This window comes from Phalacrocorax carbo, chromosome 8 (genome assembly GCF_963921805.1).
Source record: "Phalacrocorax carbo chromosome 8, bPhaCar2.1, whole genome shotgun sequence".
Taxonomy (NCBI): Eukaryota; Metazoa; Chordata; class Aves; order Suliformes; family Phalacrocoracidae; genus Phalacrocorax; species Phalacrocorax carbo.
Window position 1 is genome coordinate 33912090 of NC_087520.1, and position 24887 is coordinate 33936976.

At 36.6% G+C, this 24887-nt stretch overlaps 1 protein-coding gene across 11 annotated transcripts in view; it reads left to right on the top strand.

Annotated features, from left to right (window-relative positions):
• The first annotated feature begins 1307 nt into the window (after nucleotides 1-1307).
• Nucleotides 1308-24887, top strand: part of DPY19L3 (dpy-19 like C-mannosyltransferase 3) — a 38620-nt gene continuing 15040 nt past the window's right edge. For 3 of the 11 annotated variants that reach the window (XR_010374273.1, XR_010374274.1, XM_064459516.1), the window contains exons 1-16: nucleotides 1308-1863; nucleotides 3014-3068; nucleotides 3291-3506; nucleotides 5012-5145; nucleotides 12113-12203; nucleotides 13052-13173; nucleotides 13376-13521; nucleotides 15206-15329; nucleotides 16109-16243; nucleotides 17571-17702; nucleotides 18766-18867; nucleotides 19685-19758; nucleotides 20002-20160; nucleotides 21648-21770; nucleotides 22113-22224; nucleotides 22792-22848. Coding sequence is in view for 8 of the 11 variants with exons in the window: in XM_064459516.1 (XP_064315586.1) it covers nucleotides 3404-3506; nucleotides 5012-5145; nucleotides 12113-12203; nucleotides 13052-13173; nucleotides 13376-13521; nucleotides 15206-15329; nucleotides 16109-16243; nucleotides 17571-17702; nucleotides 18766-18867; nucleotides 19685-19758; nucleotides 20002-20160; nucleotides 21648-21770; nucleotides 22113-22224; nucleotides 22792-22848 (1614 nt within the window). In the remaining 3 variants the exon portion in view is untranslated. The remainder of the gene's footprint in view (nucleotides 1864-3013; nucleotides 3069-3290; nucleotides 3507-5011; nucleotides 5146-12112; nucleotides 12204-13051; nucleotides 13174-13375; nucleotides 13522-15205; nucleotides 15330-16108; nucleotides 16244-17570; nucleotides 17703-18765; nucleotides 18868-19684; nucleotides 19759-20001; nucleotides 20161-21647; nucleotides 21771-22112; nucleotides 22225-22791; nucleotides 22849-24887) is intronic. The other 8 variants (XM_064459514.1, XM_064459515.1, XR_010374272.1 and 5 more) reach the window with 7 other exon arrangements.

Consider the following 24887-nt stretch of genomic DNA (forward strand, 5'->3'; position numbering starts at 1 on the left):
AAACAAAATTTGCATTCTAGGAAACATCTTTCAAAGCATTCCCTTTCTCCGAAATTCAAGTACACTATCTGACCTCCTTTATACAAAAATGTACACACACTCAAGATATTTTTTTTCTTTATTTACACTGTGAAATCACTTGTATGACCTGTATATGTTCATTTTAACAAATGCCTGACATGTATGATGTGGCAGTGATGCTATCAGTGATAAAAATAAGGTAAATCAAGGTTCCATTGTGAAGCCCCTAATTCTTTAGTTTCCATATTCTTAGTTTAAGCATTCCCCACAAATGCAGCACCTCCCTTATTGCTCAAAAAAATAAGAGAAGTAGAGCTAGCCTGTTTGTTGTAAATTGACTTATAGCAGAAATTTTTAACTATTTGAAGAGCTTAATCAGGGGAAGAGAAAATCATTGGTTATTCTAAAAAATACTTACAAAACATACTTAGTGTGCAAAGAGATGCTGAAAAATTTCCAGATTTCTAATGTCCTAAGCCAATGGCTTCAAAGCTCTAAATTACCAGGGTGATTAGTAGTTACACAGTTTGCTTGTCATCTCTGAGCATTTTTCTATGAATTTCACACCTCTTTTTGCTCAAAATACTGACTCTGCCAATGAACCAATGTTGTGGAATGAGAAAGAAAAAAAAAAGTAAATATTGCTGGACTGTAAAATGATGATGGAAAATCAACTGAATATTGTTCTGAAGAAGTGAACTCTGTTCCACAGTGCTTCTACGGATTATTGGGGAATTTGCTTTCTCTGATGGGATCTGGGAGTCAGCATGTTCGTAAAGGCTTTACAGGGAATTTCCTTCCTATGGTAACTACCTTTAAAGACACAGCAAATAGAATTTACAATAAAGAGTTACTATAAGGGTAGGTTGTACCTGTTAAGTAGAAAAAGTCTGGTGTTGCCGTTATCTTTCCACAACAGAGATAAAGGTCTTCTCCCCCTTTGCATGCTTATGCTGCAGTTGATCAAGAAATGCAACGGAGCTTAAAACAAACTGAATACAAAATACACCTCTACTATTTAGGATTATAATGCAAATTAAAATAAATCACATATATCTGGAACTACATCTATTCGGAAAAAAAAAAAAAAAACACTAAAAAAAAAATTCTACGTCCCTGTTTTAGAGAAGAACCTTCCACGCCTGTCGCAGGTCCGGCGGGAGGGCAGGGTCCGAAACACCCCCGTCCCAGGAAGGGGGGGGCTGCCCCGGAGAGGGAAGGCAGGCCGGCGGCCCAGGCCACGCAGCGCAGAGGAGCAGGTCCCGCTCCGCGGGTCTGATCCGCCCACCGCCACCCACCGCCCCGCTGGCTGGAGCCTCACCGCCCGGCGCGGCGGCAGCCCGGGCACGCGTTGCCCGCGGGCCCGCCTTTTGGAATTCAAACTACTTGAAACGCATTCCGAGTGGAGACGGACGAGTTTGGGGCGACTTTGCACACCTCCGCTTCACGGACAACCCTGTCCTCGCCGTGCTCTTTCTGCCGCAGTACGAAAGCGACAGAGGAAGCCGAACGCGGCCGCCGAGGAAACGTGCCGCTCCGAGCCCCGCCGCGGGGTGCCGACGGGCCGCCCGCCCCACAGCCCGGCTCCAGCCCTCAGCCCGCCCACTCCCCAGCGCCCGCAGCTCCTCCCCCGTCTGGCGGCTGTTGCCTGCCTGCCCGCCCGCCCGCCACGACGCCCTGGCTGCCGCAGCTTCTCCGCTCTGCTTGACAGGGGCGAACAAAGGCCGCCGCGCCCGCCGTCCCCCTCCTCGCAGCGGGGCCTTGGCGGTTCCGCACAGGCAGCGCCGGTAGGAGAAGCCGCCGCCCCGCCGCAGCGACCTGCGGCCCTCGGAGCGCCGGCAGGTATTGGCCCCGCCGAGGGGGATGCGGAGGGGAAGGAAGGGAACAGATACGCAGACGGTGGAGCCGCCGCCACGCAGGCCGCGCCGGGCAGTGCAGGCCGCAGCGACCTGCGGCGGAAAGGCGGCGCTGTGTGGAGCTGTCCGCGCCCCGCGGGGCCCGCCCCGGCCGCCGGGGCAGCCGCGGCCCCAGGCCCGGCCCGGCCCTCCCGCCTCCCCTTCCCGCCCTTGCTCGCCACCCGGCGCAGGTTTCCATTCCCCGTCGGCCCGTGACGGCTCCGGTGCGCTCCTCCTCAGCCGCTGTCCCGCCTGCCCGCCGCGCTGCCCCACAGCTACCGGCGGCCTTTCCCGGGCTTCCCTTCCTGGCCCTTGGGCCCGGCCCGCTGCTCCAGGCCTCGCCTCCGGCAGCTGTGGGGACGGAGGCGGGACGTTCCCGGCATTCTGCCGGGGTATTCCCGCCTGTGCCGGGCAAGCCCTTTCCCCTCAGCATAAGTCGTTGAGGAAGGCTGGCTGAGACTGGCGGTGCAACGAGCATGGGTATGATGACCATCTTACCTCTATTAATTATCAGGTTTTCTATAAGCCAGCTATTTAAAAACAATTTAGATGTCTGCTCACATAGCTCCCTCCACGTGTTTTCCCAGGCATGAGGGAAAGAGGTAAAGCTAATCCACTGTAAAAGCTTTAAAACAACAAAGTTGCTTGATTGAGGTGTATTTCTTAGAGCATTACCAGTCAGTTACACCAGTGGTAATACAGATACCGGTGTTTGCGCTCAGGGACTGGTAGCAGATTTTTGCATTCAGGATGGGACGTGATTGATTTTCAAATGTGGAATGGCAGGATGAAGAAGTTTTATCTATGGACTCTGCTCACAGAGCAGGGAGCACCTGGGAATTACCAGGGAAAGGATGAGTTACTCTTCTTTTTTATAATGTTCTCAAATTTTATGGTGCTTTAATAGCATAAAACATCAAGAATTTTTTTGTTTAATGCTGTCTCTCTAGTTTTTTATAGCACATGTTCTCCAGCATAATTTTTGCATCTTATGGACCCCTTTTTGGGGGGTTCCTGAAAGCCAAGATTTAAACAAATGGCTTTCTGTTTTAGGTGCCCAATTAAAATACTCTAAACAGACTAATTTTTCTTTGAAGGGCTTACAGTTTTCTGAAGTGGAGCCTGCCGTGCATTTTGAGTCAACAACCAAAGGTGAGGAGGGCAGTCAAAATAATGAGGCATTCTGAAAACCTGGTCAAGAGTATGTAAAATTGTGAACTTAAGTCTTTAGAAATTTGTGATAATGTTTTCTATACTTTAATTTGCACTCTGAGTTTTAAAACCTTAAAAAATCTTTCATTTTTGTAAAATATTATTCAACTACAGTATAGTTCTGTAAGTCAAAGTTTCTGATGGCAGTAAAATATGGTTCAGTTTTCAGGTATTCCATGCAGTATTAAGCGAATGTTTGGGTAGGAAGATGCATTGCTTGTACGTCTCCATTTAGGAGTCAGACTGAAGAATAATGATTTAAAGTGACTGACATCATGACAACCATAAGACAGAGAAGGGTTGAAAAGGGCACAGAAGCAGCTGAAGATCAGCCTTCAGAGGAGAAGAATGTGAAGCCTGATGGGAAAATTCTGCCTGGTGGGTAATGAAAAGAACTGTAATATTTTGGCTTTTTAGTAGTGTTTAGCTTTTGGTATCTGTCCTAAGCACAGGTTAGAACTAGATATGTAGCAAATACATTGTACATACTTGAATATCATCAAAATTAATTGCATGAGACAGAGGCCATGCAGATTACTGCATGTCAATCTCATCTCCATTTTAAAATCCTACTTTAAATTGGTGAGAACAATTTTTTTCCTATTCAGTGTCACTGACACACTGTCAGATTTCATATAGCCGTCATAGGTTCTTAAATGAATCCCAGTTCAAATCATTGGTCACATAAAAGGATTTGAATACCTCTGATGACTTGTACTCATATAAGTAGATCACACATGAAATCTGAATTTAACTGCAAACCCCTGCTTTTTGACTATAGGACAGATTAGCTAGGTAAATTTAAGAGAGAGCCATTAAGTGTCTTCATTCAAGAGTCTGTTTAATGAAATACTGAACGTTTTTGTTTGGAACTATAACTTTAGACTTGGCAGAGTTTGTGGGTTTTTGGTTTTTTGTGGTTTTTTTAATTAACTTATTTTAAGAGGTGTTTTGATCTAAACTCCAAATGTTTCTATATATGCAACTTGAGCAGGTGAAAGGAAAGTTATATTGTTGTTTCTACACAAGTACACTTAGGCTATATATAAAATGGGAAAGCGATCATAGTTCTCATCCAGCCCAGCGCTCAGTCCTGTTGAATTGCATATTTGGTACCCATTACATAGACGTCACACGCAGTATGAAATAGCCATGTCAAAGATATCATTCCAGATTATCAAGATCAACATTTAAAAAACCCCACAACCTAAAAAAAACCGGGAACATAAGTGCAGAATAAGTTGGTTGAGCTACCTAGAAATGCAACCTTTCTTTCCCATCATTCCATCTATAATCTTATTCCGGTGTCAACCTGCAATAATCTTATTCTGGTGTCAATCTGCAATTCAAAGCATGACACCATTATCAAAGGCTGCTTTGGCTGCTGTTCAGTCTCTTTGTGTGTGTTTAGTGAGACTTCTGAACCTTCGGTGTTGTTTTTTACAAAATCCTAATAAACCCAAAAAAAACCAGGCAGCTGTTTTAAGACACATGAAGAAGATTTTAATTTCTTACTTTGTAAACTAACAGTCATCTTGTATTGCCTTAATTTCAAAAGTTGCTCTGGAGGATATTTCAATTTAGATTTATAAATTAGGCATGGTATTTATCTAGATTTGTATAGGACCATGGTGTTATTAAACGGTAACTACACTTTACCAATTAAGGCACACCTTATTTTACTTTACATGTAGATAAAATACACTGAGTTTGCTATATCAGAAAATAAAAGCCACATCTCCATAAAGACCTCTTAAACCAAGAATCCTGTTTCCTACAGAATGTAAACTGTACTAGCCTAGGCAGCGTATAAATGAGTTTCCAAAATTCTTTTCATTTGAGTTGTGTTTCACGATTACAGAATGAAATATTTTTCTTCCAAGGTCATACAGGTGGAAAGCTCTGGAGCATACTCTCAATAACTGTTGGTGGAATTGTTGCCATCTCTCTTGGTCTTCTTACTTCTGTTTATGTTGCTACACTGCATGAAAATGACCTGTGGTTTTCCAATATTAAGGTAATAGTCATTTTCTTAATTTCATCAGTGCTTTCGTAGAGCATTAATATGAGTGGTACTTGAAATTTAGTTTATTTCTGTATTTGTCTTGTAACTTGCTCAAAAACATAGAATATTGCATTTTTTAAAATTGCATTTTGGAAAAGCTATGCTTCCCTTCTCACCACCTTTTAAATACTTGATCATTTCTGTAAATACCTTTCTCCAATTTTCATCTAAAAACGTTGCTACACAGATCCTGCCTGAGTTCTAGCTATGGTTCTTCCAACTGTTGATCATTATCTAGACTAGAATTTCGGCAGCCTGCTATATGTTGCTCTATAAGCATCTTTCTTTTAGCCAAAGCAATCCAAAACCAAACAAAAAACCTGTTAAACAATATGCAAAATCCTGGCACACAGTTCTTTAATTGTATTTATACTATGATCCTGTAATACAGTCTCCTAGTATTCAATACTAATTTTATATAATGTTATCCTAAATGTGCAAACCTCAAAACATATTTTAGACATTCACCAATGTAAAACCATCCATTCCCAAGATACAGGACTGACTAGTTTTTTCCTAGAATCATTGCATGGGAAAATAATGCAGCTGTACACATATGTATATTTAACCAGAGAAAAGAAACAGGCGAGTCATTTTCCTTTTTGATGCCTAAAACTCACTCTGTTAGGTCTATGTATTACGTTATTCAAAGAGTATGCATATTTAATTAGAATACTTGCACTGCAATATGTCTTTCCTATACTATGCACTTTTTCTGTCCCAGGCACATTTATATTCCTGCAATAAAAATAGCTGGCACTTAATGAAACTATTGTCCTTGAATCATACATATAATACTGTCTTGTAGCCACTCTCGTCTTTCTTTGAAAATATATATAGATTGTACATATATTGAAGGTACACCTTAGGTTTGCCTTTTCCTTCCAAAAGCAAGTATTGATTAATTGCACAGGTATTTTGTATTTTGAAGTACAAACAGGCACGGACTTGTGGCAATGTATGAACATAATGGATGCAGCATTTTTATTCTGATACAGAGGGACACAAAGTTCACTGAGAGAAGCAAGTCTGTAGTTGCAGTTAAGTTGCCTGCAATGGATGAAATACTTCCTGTATTTGATAATTATTGTTTCCATTTTAAATACACTAGAATGCAATTAGCTATCAAAACTGAAATAAAACCCTCTAGATATTTTTAGTCTGGATTCTGTTGTCTCTAGCTCTCATTTCGTCCTATGCAGTTGATATAATAATTAGTAACATTTGAACATGGGCAGTTTCAGCCAATCTGATAGAAAGATTCTAAAAAGCGTTAAGTTCATCTACCAGCAGTTTGAAGGAGAAAGAGATGCAGATATTCTCTGGTCTCACATAACTTCTTCAGTGAGATGTGAACTCTACTAGAGAATGCATGCAACTGCAGTGCTGTTTTTTAACTGATAACAGGAAAAACTTGAATGAGATTTCACGTATTACTAGCAATAAGATAACCAGTTGTAACACAGAGCCAAAAGTGATCAGGCTTCATACATGCTTCTGCTTTTTGGAGCTATGTGTTCAGCGAGAGTATACTGTTTGTTTTTCATGAACACACTCTCAACTTACATTGTTTCTAAGGATATCTTCCCAAATAGAAGGCTATAGCTCCAACTTGATTGATCAGCAAATGCAATTTATTTTGTAAACACTTGCGTCCCAAATGAGATTCAAAGGTACTTTTAAAGGTTTGGTCTCAAATTATTTATTACAGCTTGAGACCAAACAGGAGACCCATCCCCTGCAGTTTATTTGCAAATACAAAGAAGGTTGGGGGTGTGTCAAGTCAGATCAAATTTTCTGCAATTGTCTGCCAAGTCAGGCTGTGACTGTGCTTTCAGTTTGATTAACAGAAAGCTTTCCAAGGTTTTACTGTTAAATTAAATATAGTCTAGAATTGTTTACTTGCCAGTATCCATATCAGAGCATTTCGCAGCCATAAGTAAGAACAGCAAGATAAGAAATGTAAACTGTCTATTTTGATACACTTTCTTTTAACTAAGCAGAGGAAGAATACATGGATGAGAGAAAGATTAAACAAAATACTGTGTTATGTGTACTATGTGAAGACAAGACTACGTAAGAAGAGCCTGTGAAATTACCTGGAAAGTTGAGACAGGAAGGCTCATCCTAATGTCCATAAACAGTATATAGACATCCCTGTGCCTGTATGTATGAGTGGATGTTGTAGTATCTCCATATATAGGTACATGTTTTCCAGCATTTCTGAATTGGCTAATCTTATAATTACAGCATATATCATATACTACTAAAAGACAAGAATAAAATACACATGGAACAATCTGAGAATCTCAAAAATTATGTTGAAAATAAATGGAAAATCTGCTTTTTTTTTTTTCTCTGACATTTTATAGTTTGGCCCAAGCATATATTTTTACGTATATTAACTAAAAATTTTGGAAAAGTAAGTTTTATTTTAAGGTATACCCCAGCCCTAATTCTCAGAAGGGAAGATTGTAGTCTAATCATTGGCACACAATTATTGCATGCCTTGCTTAATGAAGCACAGAGGTTATTTTGTTTTATTTTATTTTTATTAAACATTACCTATAGAATAAATGGATGCAATACTAATACACATTCAGCGTTTCATTAACCTCTGTGTACACGAAACATAGTAGTGCATCAGCACTGCTCTAAAACATGGAAAAGAAAATAAATTCTGAATCAGTTATAGTTCCGTACATTTTAAATTAGTGACTTCAGTCACCCTGTGCAAATTTGGGGAATTTATGTTACTGAACTCTGATATTTATGTAACAACATATTATCCCTCCTGAACTTTATTCCTTTCTTCCAATAAGCTACAGTTAGTCAGATGGTAAGAATTCATACACAAAAGCGTATGTATGGCTACTAAATTAATATAGTGAGACATAATGGGAGACTTGTTTTGTCATTTTTTCTTTTACATGAAGGTGCTACTCTCTTTGTACATGAGTAAAAGGAGGTCCGCAGTGTTTATCTGACAGTTTTGTATTATAGGTAAAAACCTGTTTACCATTAAGTACGAAAGGTGGAATTCTTGTTCTGAAGACCTCGTTGATGTATGAACATCATGATCGTGTGGTTACAAAACAGTGCAGTTCACCAGTTATATTCAACCCAAAAAACTGAAAGTAAAATGAGTTCATTATGCAAAGTCATGACTCAAGTCACAACTTGCAAGTATGTTTACAGTGATTGCCTTCCTGTAATTACAGTTGCAATTCATAGAAAGCTAGTTCAGGTTTGGGTGTCTTCCAGCAATGGTTCACCCAGCTAGAGAAACTTCCCTGTGGTGGTTATACTGTTGTTTTCTATTTTGAATGTGGCTTTCAACAGTGCATTGATTTCAGCTACTGCAGTATGTGTGAATTTTGTTCTTCTTTGCTAATAAATATGCCTGCTATTATAAATTTGCCGTGGTCATTGGAGAAGAATGTAAAATTGCTTCTTTATCAGAAAAATTGAAAATCCAGATCTTGAAGAGTGGCTTATGCTGTGAAAAAGGCACATGATTGGTATTCTTTTTTATTCCAAGACTTCCTGAAAGAATTTTGAAGAAAAAAAAAATGAGAATGCAGAATACCATGTCACATAGTCAGAAGCTGAGTACTTCAGCAGGGATCGCAGAAGGTTATAATCACTTACCTTGACTATAACCTATAATCTTGACTGTAGTCACTTATCTTGACCAAACAATTTTGAAGAAAAATGTTTGAATCTCTAATCATATGCTTTAAAACAACAAAGATTTCTCTTTATGATGGTGAAAGCCAAAGCAGATTTCTTATCCAAAAATCCTTTCTCAGTTTTCTGACAACTTTATGGCATGACACATATAAAATGGCTAGTCTATTTTCAGTGATTTTTCAATAGCAGTTTAGTGACTGCTTCTCAAGTATAATATGTTCTGGGAACAGGATGTTCTATGAAAAGAGCAAAATGGGGGAGAATTGCATCACCTCTTCTGTCAGCTGTTGTATTGCTTGTTCAAATGCAATCTGAAGAAACTGAACAGGAATGAGCCAAGGCCATGTACTGTAGTACATGTACTGTACTGTAGCACAGGTAAACTTCAGAGCTTTCATTGTTCTTCATCCCTTCTGAGTAAGCATTTAGACTACTATTATTGATTTTTCCTTTAATAAAATTGCTGCTTGCAAGAAGTCAGGAATAAAAATATAAAATTTTAAATTGTTCTGACATGCACGTCAGGAATCCTGGCATTCCTGTTCTGAAGTGCTTATAGTTTCCCTTTTTACTTTTTTTAATATAAAAGAAAGATGAAAAAAAAAGTGGGAAAATGCCAGCTAATTAGAACTCTACAAAGTGAGTGCATAAGCCATGAAGAGAAGGGGGGCAGTCCAGAATTTTGGTGGTAGTTTTCCAAAGAAGTACCTGTTGAGCTGTTATGGGTACTTCTACTCTGGATGAAAAGCCTGATAGGAACCATGACATTCTAGCAGATGGGCATGAGGTTAACCATGAGGGGACTATGTACAAGGATTAAGTAGGCTTGCTGAGGGCATGATTCTCAACCAGGAACATTGATAGCAGCTGTCTGTGTTGAATTTCTACTTGTATGGTTGAGATGATTTTCAGATCTTCCTGATCTTAAATTTAACGACTAAAATATATTTTCAATTACACAAATTGTTTTTTAGCTTTGTCAGAAAATAAAAGTAATTGGAGCTTTGCTTATGCTCTTTATTTATAGAAAAGCTCAACTCAGACTTTGGCTGCTTGCTTACTATTCTGAATGACTTGGTTAAGGAGTTTGAGGAAACCTTAGCTCTAAAATTTTGCACTGCCCTTGAGAAGTAGTCCTTTGTATTTTGTTTTGAATGCTTAGTATTATTAGAATACAGTTGCGTAAATTGAAATCGTATGCAACTCTGTCCTGGAGGATAGTATTGTTTTTTTTTCTTTCCCTTGGAAAGGTGATAACTTCTTTGTTAAAGCCTCACAAATTGAATATAGAGAAAGATAAATGTGTGTGCTTACAATGCTTAGCCATAAATCTGTATGTTTTTATTGACATGGAATACTAGGAAAAGTATAAATTGCAGTAGAACTGGAAAAGTATTGTGAGTGAATAAAACAGATGTTATCTTAGCATGAAACAGATGTAAAACTCACCAGTGTTTGTCTCATAAAGTATAGCATTTGGTTGAATACAGCTGGTGCCAGGATTACAAATTAATCATGTTTGAATGCATTTTTGCTAATTAGATCCCCCTCTGTGACTACTCTCTCCCCCTTAATAAATTCCAAATGTTAACATTCCTCCTTTCTTCTTTTTTTTTTTTTTTTTTTTTTATGATCACTTAGAACCAGCCACTTTTTCGTATTAGAAGACTTCTCAGTAGTGATGAATTTGAAACTAGAGCTCATTCAAAATCCAGCATTCTCATTTTGCTAAGCGTGTGGCTTTTAGTACTTAGTGCCAATGAAAGTTTCTTCTGCTGGTATTATAATGATTTGTATGTCATAGAGCAGCTGGAGAGTTTAATTGTGAACTTACATTGAATCAGATGGGTTTTTATCTGTTGATTTTTCTCAGACCAGAACTAATACTGGTTTAGTTTGTCAACAGTTGACTTCAATAAAACTCATGTTTTGAGATAAGATTGTATACTAGGCAATAGAGGAGGGAGGAAAACAATTTTGTTTGTCTAGCTTTATGTTAGCTCTGAAATAGTATTCATTCTGTTCCAGCAAAAGAGATGGGACTGTATAAGAAAGATTCAAGTATTGGGATTCTATGCAAGGTTGCCTTAACCAGAATGGCATTTATAAAAATCTCAGAAAACAGTAACATTCTGTTATGTCAGTAATGGTATTTTGTAAATAAAGCTGAATTAATAAGACTATTTTTAGAAACATCACTTAAATTTCTCAATGATTTGTGTACACCACATACAGGAATGTCACTGGGTTTTCAAGTCTGGATCTAAACCTTTTCTAACTTACTGCTAGTAAGAGATATTTGCTGGGATGTGTTTATAAAAACTTCTAAAAAGATCACTAATAATAAAACAGGTTTGTATAAGATGACTATTATTTCTCTTCAGATTGGTTGTTCATGCCGTCTTATTTTGTTTAAATATGATTGCCTAAGGCTCTGGATTTGTTAAATTTCATTAGGTCTTCACAACTAATGAGGTGAATTCCAAAGCAAAGATCCTGTAGTGAGAGCAGTTTTCTCTGCAAGTTTTCATATCTCCCTAGACTCCACCTGCTGCAATGTCAGCCAAGAAAGAGGCATAGTTAGAAGTGTACCTAGTTTAAACAATTTGAACACTTTTCAGTTAAAAATAATAACTTTGCCTACACCTAAAACCAAGTAGAGAATCACTTTAACTTACAATTTAAGTATGAGAGTGATGAACAGCTGGCTTCCTCCAAGAAACAGCATTTAAACAAGTGAGCAGCAGCATACCCTGCCAGCTGAAATCTCAGAGTGTAGCACACTGAATTAATTGAGCCTTACGGTGGCAAAGCCATGGAATGCTATGGGATATCTACATCTGGAAGAAAAGGTTAAATGCATGGAGCAAGCATATGCAGTTTTAAAGTCCAGCTGGTGGCCACTGCACCTATCTAAACATTGAATATTACAAAAAAGAGTAAAAGATCCAAAATGTTTCCAAACAGCGTATCAGAATCACAAGAGGCATATACATTTCCCCAGTTAACAGAGGCATTGACACCTCAGCCATTTACCTCTCACCCTGATTTGTCCATATATTTTACCCTAATTTGAACTAAGTTGCACAGAATGCGTGAACCCAAAGACTCAAGCCACTGTATGGGTCAGTTTCTCTGGTGCAGCAGGAATATGAGTTGAAGGCAGCTTCTTATAATTGTGAAAACCAAATGGAAAGTGAATTTACTACTGAATTTTCACTTGCAGGAAGTTGAAAGAGAAATTTCATTCAGAACAGAATGTGGACTTTATTATTCCTACTACAAAGAGATGATTCAGGCGGCTTCCATCCAGCAAGGTATTGTAAACTGTAAAGTAAGTTTTACTTCATGTTGCCAGCCGACTAATATTTTTTCAAATCAAGTTGAGAACAAGGAATACCATAACGGTGAAAGATAGTGTGACAATTATACTGGAGACAGATTTATTCTGTTCATATGCCAGGGAGCCACTAAGTTATGGACGTAATAAATTTCACAATGATACATTGGTTTCTGTGCCACACCTTCATGTTCTGATGAAGGCAATCACTTTGAGGGACAACTTTCGTATCTGTTAAGGTTTCAGCCTTGCTCGTTTATTGAGTATACTACTTTTGTTTTTATTCTTCTCTTGTTTAATTTTAATTATGAGCTATTTGTGGGAAGGGGAATTTTTTTTGCTGTATGCCTGGACAGTAAGTGATACAACAAGTAGCTTCCAAGGAAATTGTATACGATGACGGGGTTTTCTGTGACAGTCTCATGTTTTCTAGTTACTGAACTGTTGCTCCCTAGCAATTTTACTTACACTACACATTTGTCAATATTAACATCACCTGTGTTCAAAGTAGTGACAAGAATGGTTCTCAAGATCCAGTATGTACCACAGATTCTGTGCTAGGAAAGTAAGTGTAAAAATAAATGTTTTATATGTTACTAAATATATAGAACTTGAATTAGCACTCTGAGTCACATTTGAAGCAGGGAAGCTGAAGACCTCAGAAGGTCATGTTGATTCAGAGGTAACGCGATCTGAATCCTTAACTCAAAGTTTGCAGGTTTTGGTGAGAGAGCCTAAAATACCTTTGAAAAAATTATTCACTGTTCAAATAAAATGGAGGGGGAAAATGACAATCTCCTATTTCAATTTCTCTTTATCGTTAAGGTTTACATGGTTTAGTATATGACAATAAAACTGAATCTGTGAGGACAATTAACATACTTGAAAGAATGAATATTTACCAGGAGGTGTTTCTCAGCATTCTGTATAGGATTCTTCCAATTCAGGTAGGCATTTATTTATGGCTTTAGATTGTAAGTGCATTATGAAGATTGCACAGTGAATCGTAGCTCACCTTTTTAGTTGTTTTCTAATTAGAAATATTCCTGATACCTTTTTAATTTATAAAAGAAAACCCTAATTTATATTAAGTATAGTCCCCCTGCCCCGAATGTTTTATGCCAACGTCAGTATTCTTGTGTTTTACAGCAATACCTAGAGCCTGTTTATTTTTATATCTACACTTTGTTTGGACTTCAGGCAGTTTATGTCATTGCTCTGTATGTAACAAGCTGGCTTCTTAGTGGAACGTGGCTTTCAGGGTTATTGGCAGCTTGCTGGTATATTACAAACAGGTAAGTGATATCAAACTTTCGATCTTTCTTAAATTGTCCCTCATTTCAAAGGTAAGGCATTAAACCTTCAAATGCATGATTAATTGGGCAAGATCTGAAACTATAAGGCCTTTCTCCAGATTAGACAGAAAATGGAAAAAAAATGTTTAAATAATACAAAATAATTAGAAAATAATCGGAAATGAGCTGACATTGCAGAGTAGGACTTGAAAGTTTCAAGAAGTTTGAGTAGAAAATTTTGGCTTCAGTTGATCTCTGAAAGTGGACTGCATGTTTCAGATGTGTCTGGATCTCCAGACCCTGTCATCTCCATCCCAGGATCCTTTAGGTGTTAGACACCTGCATATATGCCATTCAGGTCTCTCCTCACTGCCTGACACCTAACCTCCAGGGATTCCTAAGGTCATTAGAAGTTCAGCTTCTCTGTGCCCTTATTCCTGTAGACATCTCCTGCACTAAGAGAAAAAAGATGGTAATCGAGATATACTAGTGCTTTATCACTTGAAGAATTCTCAGTTTGGAGAGGAAAAAAAACTAAACAACTGGCTTTATGCCAGCAGTAAGTTGCTGGCATGAAGCTAAGACTGGTGACATAGGCTGCTATCTGTAAATCAATCAAAAAAGGAAAAGTACAGTGTCAGTTCTATCAAAACTGTTTGATATGTTAATCAGCAGCTGTGAAGAAGTTTATCTGCAAGCATGTCCATTACAAAATAATTATAGACATATAGTGGTAAAACATTTCTTTCTCCAAAGATGGAAGTAATTAAAGAATCCATGCAATGTGCAGTAGTTCACATGTTTATTTCATGAGGTCATCTTTTCCATTTACAGAATATTTGGAGAAGATTTGTTTTGTCATTTTTCTAATAATTCTTGAACAATGGAAGCTTGTTATCCTTTATGCAAATAGAGTTGGTACGTGGAATTGTTTTGGATAAAGACTTTCTGTCCAGATGACGTACATCTGAGGCTACTGAGTAACTCTATTTTAGACATTCTTTTCATCCAGCTAAGCATGTCTCAGATGTGTTACTTACCTTCTTTTTTAGCAAACATTTCTCTACACAAGAAAAATGGGAATTCTTTTTGTTTTTTAACTTTTAATTCAGGTTTGTAAATGACTGCCCTTTGGGGAACTTTTACTAACTTCCATCACATACTTCTTATGTTAGAACATTCAAAAGATGACCAGAAGTTCCTAACCAGTTTAGCAGCATCCAGATCCAATGCACTGGGATCACAGTGAAGAAATTGGTACCTATTTATTTTTAAATGAACTTTTTGCAAACCAAAAAATTAAGTAAAATTACCTGTGGTGTGCAAACTCCACAGGCTGAATTTTCTGAGTGGTTGTGTTTTGGGGTTTGTTTGTTCATTTTTAAATTACCCAAGCTGTGCTTCATAAGTAAGATTTAATTCGTAGTGTAAGTTTTTTAACAGTAACTGAAGCTAAAGTACAACATTTGAGGTACAGAAACAATGAATGACTTGGAGAACCTTCATAATGATGTTTTTTCAGAGCCAGACATGTTGAAGGAACTAGAGTGTAGAGCCTCCATTTTTATCAATAAGTAGTTAAAATACCACAAAGATGCCACAAAGGTCATTGCAACCTCTCTGTCAGTCACCAAGTTGGTGTTTATTTGTTTTAAATTTATGAAATTCCATTTGTTTTGTACAGAATAGATACTACAAGAGTAGAATTCACCATTCCTTTGAGAGAGAACTGGGCACTGCCATTCTTTGCTGTTCAGATAGCAGCCATCACATACCTACTCAGAACTCATTTACGGCCTGTTCAAGAAGTGAGTATTTGTAACAAGTATGGTACAGTAAAATCGGTATCAGAAAACTGACTAAAAAACTTTGGATAAAAATAAGCATTTGTAGCAGTGTATATATATGCAAACACAAATCACTTATAACATTGAAGACATTAAACAGATGAGCCTTCTGTTAATTTAGATGTAGTTGAAATACAAAGGAATATATATGCTCAGCACTGAAAAAAAAAGAAGGTAAGATGTAAAAAGTACAAGACAACAGTACTGTGTATTTGAGGAAACATGGGAGTAACACAAAGTGGGCAGGAGAAAAGCTTGTAAAGCACAAGGATTAAAGATTTTCCTTTTTATTTCATTTGTTCTACGAATTTGAGAGGTTGCCCTATCAGCAAGAATAAAAGCAAATTGGTGATACAGTTTCTTTGACAAACAAATCTTAAGTTGTTATTCCTCAATTCAATCAAATAACTGCTATTTATGGCATAGTAAAACATACATTGCATATTAATCTATGGGCTGAAACTATCTGAGATCTCATAATTTTCTTGCAAGTGGTATTACAATGGTAAAATACAGACATAAATACAAGAACCTGCAACTCAAAGAGTTCATTATCCTCCAAGCAGTTATTGCAGTTAGAAAACTCATAGTAATATTTTTAAATGGATTTTAAATGAAACCAAATTAAGTTGGGTTTTCATTGTTTTTCTTGGGGTTTTGGGGGGTTGGTTGGTATGTTTTGTCTTTTTTTTAACGAAGGAATCTATAAAGTTAAATAATACTTTGTTCCCTCCTTCCAGAGATTGACACTTATGGTTGTATTCATAGCAACGTTTCTCTTTAGCCTGACTTGGCAATTTAATCAGTTTATGATGCTGATACAAGCATTGGCATTATTCATACTGGACTGTGTTGACATGCTTCCCACAGCAAAGGTAAGATTATTGTAACATTTGATCTAATACCACAGCTTAAGTGTGATCTCTGGAAGTGGCCAGAAGAAAAAAAAGTAGCACAAGCCTAAGCTGAAGTCATAACAATGTATGAATTTTGCCTCAAGGATTATGTATCCTTGTTTGAAAGTTAGCTGTAGGCACTGTAGCACAAAGAGAAGGAAGGAGATAGACCAGATTGCTCAAGAGAGGCAGTTATCTGTTGTACATTGAAATTCACCACAAAATAACAACATTCTCACTGCTGTTTTGTTGAACTGAATGAGCCAAAAAGTTAAGCAAGTGTAACTAAGAAGATAAGGGATCATTTGCAGTCAATCTTAGGAAATAGAAATGTACTGTCGATGAAAATATTGTCACTGAATTTAATGTTGCTGTGAAATTCTACTGAGATTTAGCCCTTCTAAAAGCTTACACTAGTTGAAAAAAGGTTCTGACTTTAAGGAAAGTTATAGTAGGATGAAGAGTAATTCATGTTTTTAAAATTCATTTAAATTTTTTAAATTCATGAATTTAAAATGGAATTCAAAGCAGACTTGAATAATAGTGTTTCAGTTAATTTAACTGAAAGTTAGTATGGTGGCTGCATATCAAAATAGGTGTGGTTTATTTAACAGTTTCTAAACTCTTCATTATATCTGCGAATATAGCAGACTTACTACACCACTCTAACTCCATATTAATTTTATAAAAAGTGCTACTTGAAACTGTTGGAATTTGTTGGGCCATTTGATACTGACTTATACAACTGCTGTAATACAAGGCTGAAGTCAGGGTCTTTGTGTTAGGCAAAATTCATGTTTGGTACCACCATACAGGAAATCAGCTGAGTTTTAGTGTTTGCATTCAGACAAACATTCATAATAGTTTAGCATAGCATAGCTCGAAAAGGGCTATACTAAACTATTATAAGAAAGTTTAAAAGTTAGATAAATCATCTGATAATTGACTGCTGAACTGCACTGAGCCATAACTCTTCAGTCATAAAGAGTAGGCTACAGAAAACACTTATTTGACTAAAGAAAATATAAAACATATTCCAAATATTAAGTAATTAATATTTTCCTCACTCTGCAATTGTTTAGCTATCTGCTTTATTACAGTATCAGGCTTCCCTGGGTATAAAATATTAACCTAACTAGTTCAGGACATAAATATAGAAAGGATATAGTAATGTGTTTAGCTGTAAGGATTTAGTGCAAGATGATACATTTTTTGCAAAAATAATTGATGTTGAAATAAAACATTGAAAGAAAAGCAGCTATGACTGTAAAGTTTTGTAGGCATAAAAATCTCATTATTGTTACAGGTTACATGGCTCTATATCATTCAGATTTCTGGATTACTGCTAGTCTGTGTCCTACAGTTCTTTAATTCTATGATTCTTGGATCATTACTTATAAGTTTTAATGCTTCTGTCTTGATAGCACGAACAGTCCAGGTAGGTACCAAAATATTTTTGTAGCACTAAATAGAGAGTGTGACATATATAGGTAAATTAGTAATTTATAGGCATTATGATCTTAAATTACTAATACTAATTAGGAATTACTGTAGCATAAAGCAACAAAAACATTGCATGATCAAATAATGAATTCAATTACACTAACTACAGCATAACCAAGCACATCAGAACGATAATTCTGTGATTGCTATTAACGTTTATGATTGTGCAAGCTGCAGTTGGGATCCTTCAAAAAAATTGCAGAAATGGACTTTACACCTGTTTCAGCAGGACTTGTCCTGGATTTATGGATCTGCCTCCAACAAAATATTCTATGAGAACTAGACACATGTCAAATTCAGCTTACTGAAATCTATGGTATCTTTCAAAGATTAGGATTTTTTCCCTGAATTTGCAGTTCTCTTTTTTCTGATACTAGCATTGATGACAGCCTCTAACCAGAATATATGAATTTGGAGGGCCATTCCTCCTGTCTCTCACTCGTGACCTTTTAAAATCAGCACTGTGTTTTTTATAGTTAGGCAAGGTCTGCACCTATTCCAAGTTGCCTGTGAGCGGCCAAAGAACCGTTCTCAGATCTAGAGCTTTGAACTGGAAAGTTGCTCAGAATCCTATCAACTGACAGTTAGAACCAGAAGACACCTTTGCCGTATTTAGGTGGAAGGTCTAATGAATAGGTATTTCAAAAGGCACACAGTACTATTGATATTAGGAGAATCTTGGAAAACAAGCACAGTTGTACTGCGTGACAGCAGTTGTATAAATATCATGGGGCTACCTCTGAAGGAAGGCTGGCTAGTAGCAAAACTCTGCCAGGTCAATACACTGGGGAGTTTTTATGATACTGTCCCTTCAGTTTTGTGGAAGAAATACATCTCCCTTCTGGATACTCATTAATTTATACATTTTTGCTTACATGAACAAAATACAAATTTGATCCTGATCAGGCCTCGCAGATAAGCTATTTCAAATAGTTTGTGTTGCTTTTGTTCCAAATTCATAGCAAAGTACTGAAATACTAATATTTTATTCTTTCTAGAAAAACCTAAAAAAGGGCAGGTTGCTTAATAGGCTTGGGAAACTTATCCTCCATGTACTATTAGTCTTGTGCTTGACTCTCCTAATAAATAAATTCATCAAGGTAAGCAAATAATTTTTAATATAGAAACTTTAAAAATGTATTACTTTAAAAGCTATTTGTTAACCATCTACAGTGATATCTTCAAATAAAAATTGCAATGAGATTTCACTGCATTTCAGAGACTGCATTTTAGAAATGAAAGAACATTTTGCTAATCATTTTGGTATATAGATTTTAAAACATATTCTTAAAACTTCGTAAATTAACACCTAATAATCAAATAAGTATTTGTAACTTGAAGCTCACCTGTAATTTTATAGCAAGTATAGATCTATACTGCATTGCAATACTGATGAGCATTTGCAAAGTTTTTAATTTACTTTTCAATGAATGCAGTGAAAAATTAATACTTGTTATAAAAATGTTGTAGACCATACCATACTTTAGTTGCTTCTTGTGCACAGAGATGTCTGCAGACATTAGTGAAAGTACCACTTTTTCTGCTTTTGAGTGTTAGCCTCAGAGAGATCTATACCAACAGATTAAAATTTAGTACATGTAGAAAATAAAAAGTGTCACAGCAAGATATTGTAAGTCACTGAAATAAAAACTAGAGCTAAAAACAATTTGTCATGGATAATCTTTATCTGCAAATAAGAAACTAACCCTAATAGATATTCTAAAAAGTAACTAACTTGCCCTTTGGACCACAGGACCATAATTACAAACTGAATGCTTATTTGATTGCAAAGCACCCTATCTCAGTAAGCCTGTGTTGCTTCACAGTTTCATTTAAATGATGAAAAGCTGTTTACTCTGTGAAGCTTAATTTTTTGATTCTTAAAATATAATTTCCTTTCTTTTTCCACCTTTGTAGAAAATTCTTAATCTTGAATCAGATGAACATATATTCAAATTCCTGAAAGCAAAATTTGGATTTGGGGCAACGAGGTATGATTTAGCTGCAATTTTGCTTTTTTGTATGATTTCATTAAGTGAAGCCTGCAGGTTGCTCTCATTTAAAATCTTGGTGATAAATCATGGATTTTTACCTCATGTTTATGTCATATTTTCCTTTGTAAAATAAAGCCACAGTTGTGCAGATTAATTTCTTGGGGAAAAAAGGAAACTTTGGTCCTTTTTGACATGAAGTTATGAAATACATGATGACAAGGATTCTTCTTTTTTCTTTAGAGATTTTGATGCTAACCTATATCTTTGCGAAGAAGCTTTTGGTTTACTACCATTAAATACTTTTTCAAGACTCTCGGATACATTACTTTTTTACGTCTATGTATTTGTTCTCTTCTTTATGACAATAGCAGCTGTAATTGTTGCCTTTCGGAACCTCAGGTAAAATATGTCTTTAAAATAATTCACACTTTTCTCAGTTTTCTCTTCTTCAACAGGCTAAAGAGCTGACAGTTTAATACAGCAGCATACAGTATTACTTTCCACAGCTACTAAGCAAAAAGCAGGACATAAAATGGAGAGATCAGGCAAAATAAGTAGCTTCCTATTAAAGCTGAAAATGTAAAGGATGTAATGAGGCTGAGCAAAGAACCGTTCTTCCCTAGATTCCTTCAAGCTCTCTTCTTTGCTGTTGGAAGTTTTGCAGTATGTGTAGGGTTGGTTGGGTTTTTGAGGAGGAGGGGAAGTAGGGGAAGGGTGTCTTTATAAAAAACAATTGTTAGCTTCTTGAGTTCATCCCATTTTCCCTGTGCAAAGCACTCCTGATGAAAGATTTCCCTGGTGGTGTCCTCAAACTGCCCAGAAATGGCCAAGGATAATCTGTACTGAACTTCCTGTGATATGTGTGAAAAAGCAGGAGTGGTAGACTACATGTGTGTCAGTGCTGCCAGTCGCCATAGCTGATCTGTAGGATTTGGAGGTATTTACAGAACACTAGAAGAAAATTAGTACTGAACTGCTATTTTTTTTTTAAAAAAAAAAAAAAAGGCATATGGTTCATTATAGACCTCTCAGTTCTATGTTTACAACCCGGGCAAAAGTTAGAAGGGATGATATGAAAATTGATTAAGCAAAAATTAAAGGAGTGTCATGCCACTCATCGTAAATTTTATAGAAAACCAGGATTGGGTGGGGGGGGAGGGAGAGTAAGACATTCTGAAACTATGTTATGATAATTGTGCAGTCGTAGTCATCTGTAAGGCATTTTGGTACTACTCAACCAGCCTCTTAAAAAAGTTGCTGCCAGAGTCAATTTTAAAAACAAACAAAAGACGCTGCAGCTCTTACTTTCTGTAATCCTAAATGCAATCCCAAACATTACCCTGATTTTTAACACTGCCCAGATATCTCGATTTTCCCCCACCCAAAAAAACAGGGAAAAAACGCACATATTTAAGCAGCTTCTTTTTTTTTTTATCAGTGCTCCACACACATTCAAAAGATTTGCCACATCAAACAATAACCAGTCCTTTCAGCACTTCTTTTCCATAAATTTATTTCCAGTCTATGGCCTTAGTAGCATCCAGCACAACCCCATAGAACACAGTTAAGTAGTTCACTCTCATCAAAAGTCTTGTTAACCCTATGGGAGTAGCAGCTTCAAGCAACAAACCAAGCATGCCTTTATTTATCTCATTCTAAACCAGCTCGTTTAAACCCCTTACATTTCCAGAAAATTAGACATGAAGATAAATACCTGATGCTGTCAGGCTTAATTATAGCATAGATACAACAGAGGATCGTGGCCTGATAGCAGCAGTATTGCTCTTTAGCATGAGAAGGATTAAATGCTTTTTACAATACAGAAAACTACATGAAATATGTTACAGAACTTAATATAACACTTTTTATTTCTTCTGTTTAATTAGTGATTCAAATCAAGTCCAGTTCATGGCAAAAATGGAAGAGTGCACAATAACACTGAAGCCTGATGCTGCTTACAACTTAATTCACACAGTTCTTTTTGGATGTCTGGCATTAAGCACAATGAGGTATATTTTTTTAAAATTCTACTAAAGGCTTTTTCAGATGATTCAGTGTAAAATATGCTGACCACAGACTGACAGGATCGTGAACCTTCTTTCTCATGCTGGTGTGTTCCTGCTTGTAGACTGAGGCATTTCCCAAAATTCTGCCAAAAAGAATGTTTGGAAGTTTGGGAGCAGAGATGTTCTCAAGAGCACGTAGCAAAGTGCAAAGTCAGTCTTTTACACAGTTATTTCAGAGTCCTGAAAGTCCAAGAAAAGTGTGCTCAGAATTTCTGTAACTGCTCTCATCAACATGGCTTAGCAGAGCACCAGATAATCAGCAAAAATTTGTCTGTATTCTTCCAGAATGAAGTACCTCTGGACATCCCACATGTGTGTATTTGCATCTTTTGGCCTGTGCAGTACGGAAGTATGGAAACTCACCCTGAGGTGTATTCATCTCTACACATCACAGAGGGTTAGCACTATACTTAGAGCATTTCATGAAATTTGTTTTTGCTCCATATCTAAACCAAATCAAGAGTCAGAATTATAAGACATCTGAAATGAATATTATTTGTAGTCCTCTTAAACTGGATACCTCTGAAGCACATTTGTCTAAATTCAGTAAGTAAAATATATTTTCTAGTGGTTTCTGTATTAAACAATTCCATTTGAATACACTAGATGGCAATATAGATGTGGTTATGAAAAATAACCACAATTTTACTAAAAAAGTCTTAGTCACCATATTAAGAAATCATCAGCAGTCTGAGAAGACCTTTGTAGTGTAGTATACTGAATTATAACGTGTTTTCCACTTTGTAGAAAATAGATTTAAGTATGTAGATACAAATTCATCATTTGGGATGGGTCTCTAATAAGGGTTTTACTTGAAAACAAAATCAGAATATGGTCTTAAAGTTCAAACTCTGTAAATTCCAGCACATGATAAATATGCCAGATACCAATACATTAGAAATGAAGTCTATCTAAATAAATATATCAACAGAATAACCTTTTTTTTTTTTGCTATTTCTCTTAGACGCACATGATTAAGTATTCTATACCAATAATTACATTACTGTACATATCATATAAGGTAAGAAATTTTTTTCTTAATGTTTCGGCATTTTTTTAGTTGCATGGAATTTTCCTTTTCTCATAAAGGGATGTTGTTTTATAGAATTATGCACAAGATCGGTAGCTGAATGTTAAAAATTGAAGTGCAAGTATCTTTTTGCATATGAAATTATATGTAAAGGATCAGTTGAGCTCATTTGATCCAAAGTAGTTGTTCATAGATACAAATGTTTGTCTGATTGTATGTGTAAGTTACTAGGTGTTACTCAAATGCATGATTTTATGGAAATGTGTCTGCTTTGGTTTTAACTAAGTTGCAGATAAGATGCAGATTGTTAAATTGTGTAAAGATTCATTGTAGGAGCAGAAATAATCATAATGTTCTATACTGCTGTGCCTCATCTCATATGTTTTAAAGTACAGAATGGTTAAACTCCTCAAGTACTTACATAATCTTCAGTCTGTCCCAGAAACAAAGTATTGTTATGGTCAAAGTTTAAATGTAAACACAAACAACATATTTAAAATAATAATATGTACAAGATTATTAGTCTGTCAGCCTGTCATAGCAGGGAAATTCAGAACATTAATTCAGGCATACCATTCTTTAAACCTGTATTTACATCGACAAAAAATTCAGATGCTGCTTTGGTGGTGAAGTTACTTCTGTGATACCTAGTATGAGATGAGAATATTTCTGTTAAATAATAACCTTCAGAGAAACTCAAGGTGACTTTCATTATTAAAGTTTAAAAGGTAGTAGTAAAACGTAACAGTTAAGAAAGCTGCTAATAGAGTTTGCTCTGGAAGTCTGTTCCCCTCCTCAAAACAGTGAAACGAGAAGTTAAAAAAGACTCTAACAGTTTGTTTAGTAAAGTTACACTGATGTATTCCACTTATATTTTCTTATTATTCTCCTAGAAGACTTTTTAGGATTTTTTTTTTCCATTGGTATGCTGGTTAGGGAAGTAATTTACCATTTTCATCATCTTTGAAAATGATAGAAATAACGCCATTTCTTTTGACATGGGTGATACCAAGAGCATGACATTCTAATAGATAGTCTGATGTGACAGATCATCTAGGAATAATTTTCCTCCCACTCTTCATGAGCAGATGTGAAGTTCCTAAATCCTGTCAGATTCAATTCTGAAGTCAATAGAAGTCACTGATTTTCATAGGCTTTAGATCAGTCATTAGTTGTGCTCAGTCTGCCTGAAAAGCATTATTTTTGTGTTTCTTCTAAATAGAGGAAATAATTTTTATTGACATTAAAAATACCATTTTTCAAAGTGCTCAGTGGGAATAAAGAAATACATCACCTCTCAGTATTTTTTTGTCTTAAATCAGTTCTTGCAGTTCAGCTACCAGAGGGGTGGATATCTTTTTGTGTGTCTCTGTGTGTGTGTCTCTGTGTGTGCGCGCGCGCGCACGTGTGTGCAAAGCTGTGTTAGTGAGTCTTCAGGAAAGAAGCCTACCTGACAGATAAAACTAGTCACCAGATTCCCTGGGAATGGTCAGAATAAAAATTCTTATGCAGAGAGATCCAGAAAGTATCCATTGCTTCTGTGAGAATGTGTTTATACATTCTCTCTCTAAATCCTTTAGAAACAAACCAACAGTGCAAGTAGATTTTGATAAGAGAGACTTACTTCTCTTTCTCCTTTCCAGATAAGAATTTATCTGTTCACGCACTGTGACTGCTCAGATTGCATGAGCAGCTTGCCTATTCACCACAAAGTTAACTGGTCATCATGGCTGGTTTTCTTGAACTAGTAGTAGGGCAATTTTGCATTTCATTACCTGTAACAGTTACATTTGTCAGAAGAACTATTCTTTAGTGCCATTCCTCGAAATAGGAGTTTAGGGGATTCTTAACCTAATACTGAATAAACTAATGAAAGCCTCTTTTGAGGCATGTGGTTACTACAGTCCCAAATACATCTCTTGAACGATCATTTGAGATACAAATGCAGCTACAATGCTAGCTATCTTTCAGATTTCAGGTATAGTATGTTTTGAGACCTGTAAGACATCTGTATTTCTATTTACACAAGA